The 1,416-nt window shown below is 63.6% G+C and overlaps 1 protein-coding gene across 1 annotated transcript in view; it reads left to right on the top strand.

The window, feature by feature from the left end:
• The first annotated feature begins 1,092 nt into the window (after window positions 1-1,092).
• Window positions 1,093-1,416, top strand: part of APRT (adenine phosphoribosyltransferase) — a 2,158-nt gene continuing 1,834 nt past the window's right edge. The window contains exon 1 of the mRNA XM_019535456.1: window positions 1,093-1,107. Within this exon, the coding sequence (XP_019391001.1) occupies window positions 1,093-1,107 (15 nt within the window). The remainder of the gene's footprint in view (window positions 1,108-1,416) is intronic.

The following is a 1,416-nucleotide window of genomic DNA, read 5'->3' as shown; positions in this document are numbered from 1 at the left end:
GCATCCGCCGAGGAGTCCAGGCTTCATTAGGAGCATGCAAATTCCCTTTCGGCATGCCACGAGTCCTTGGGACCTCCCCTGCAGTGCATCAGTGTGGGATGTGTTTCCACCACATCCAAGAGCACGGACTCACAGGTCAAAACAAAACCTGCTGGGCTTGCTGCTCACAGTGCTGGTAGCATGCATGGGCTTTGCATGGGACTGTTACAGCCAAGAAGGGAGAGGTTGGTGGAAGCTCGCACATCCGTAGGCGATGAAAAATGGAACAACTTCCACGCCGTGATGCACAAGAAAATGACCTGGATGATTTCCTTGCGCTGTGAAAAAGATTTCCTTTCAGCAGAGCGGCTGGAAGAGCTGAGCGCACTGCACCTGAGCTGGCAAAGCTGCCAAAGAAACTCTTCCAGGGGAACGGGCGAGGGAGCCGACAAGCCTCCGCTCCAGTGGAAAGCGATGTGCTTGAGCCGCCTGTGTTTGTTTCTTGGTTGCTGAGGGCTGGGGAGGTTGGAGCAGCTCTTGGAGAGAGGATTTTCTAGCAGCTTTGACTTGGGAAAATCTTAGTCCTAAGGGAAACTGTTGGGAAAGGAACAGCCGTGACCTCCTCTTTCCTGGACCTCCCACTCATCCATCTCAGGAAGGCGCTTTCCCAGAAATGCAAATATCCCGAAAAGCACAGCTTTGGACCCCCTGCTCTTTCCCACGTTGCACTAGGTGCCCACCAGCCCGAGAGGCGATTTCTTCCTTGTCCTTTAAAGGGGGCTCACCGCAGGATCCTGATGGCCCCGGGTGCCACCCGGCCTGAGGCAGTGAGGGCTGCCCTCCCTGGGCAGGAGGCTGGGAATGCCCCCTCCCCGTGCTGTCATCACCCTGCAGAGGAGCGGGTGGCAGCCAGGGCAGGCTGCAAGTGGGCCTGGGGGGAGAGCATGTGAGGTCACGCGGGTGGCAGAATGCCGAGGTGACGTCACAGGGGCTCCAGAGGCACCCGCCTGGGGCCTGCCCAGCGGGCGTCTCCCGAGCCCGGGGTGCAGCACGAAGCGGGCGGGCAGATCAGGACGAGAAAGGGGGTGGGAGGGTGCGGGGGCTAATCGCGCCATGCCTGGCAACCACGTAACCCCCGCTGGTCTCGGGAAACCCCAAGTCCGGCTGCTTTTTTTCGGGGGGGAGGGGGGCCCCCGACCCTCGTGCTGCCGGAGGCGGGCGCTGGTGCGGGGCTTGCCCGGCCCTGCCCGCGGCCTCCCGAGCGCGCGTGGGAGACCCCGCGGGGGCGGCTCGGCTCGGCTCCTGGGGTGCAGCAGGGCCCGGCTGCGGAGCCTGTCGGCACTAGGGCCCGGCGGCTGCGAGAGGTCGCGCCTCCCGCAGCCCTGCCGGTGACGCCCCGCGTGACGTCACAGGGCTGCGCCCGCGCGAGGCGCCGCG

Source organism: Crocodylus porosus, unplaced genomic scaffold (assembly GCF_001723895.1).
Source record: "Crocodylus porosus isolate Cpor-Errol unplaced genomic scaffold, CroPor_comp1, whole genome shotgun sequence".
NCBI classification, from domain to species: Eukaryota; Metazoa; Chordata; order Crocodylia; family Crocodylidae; genus Crocodylus; species Crocodylus porosus.
This window is presented reverse-complemented; position numbering and strand designations above follow the sequence as displayed.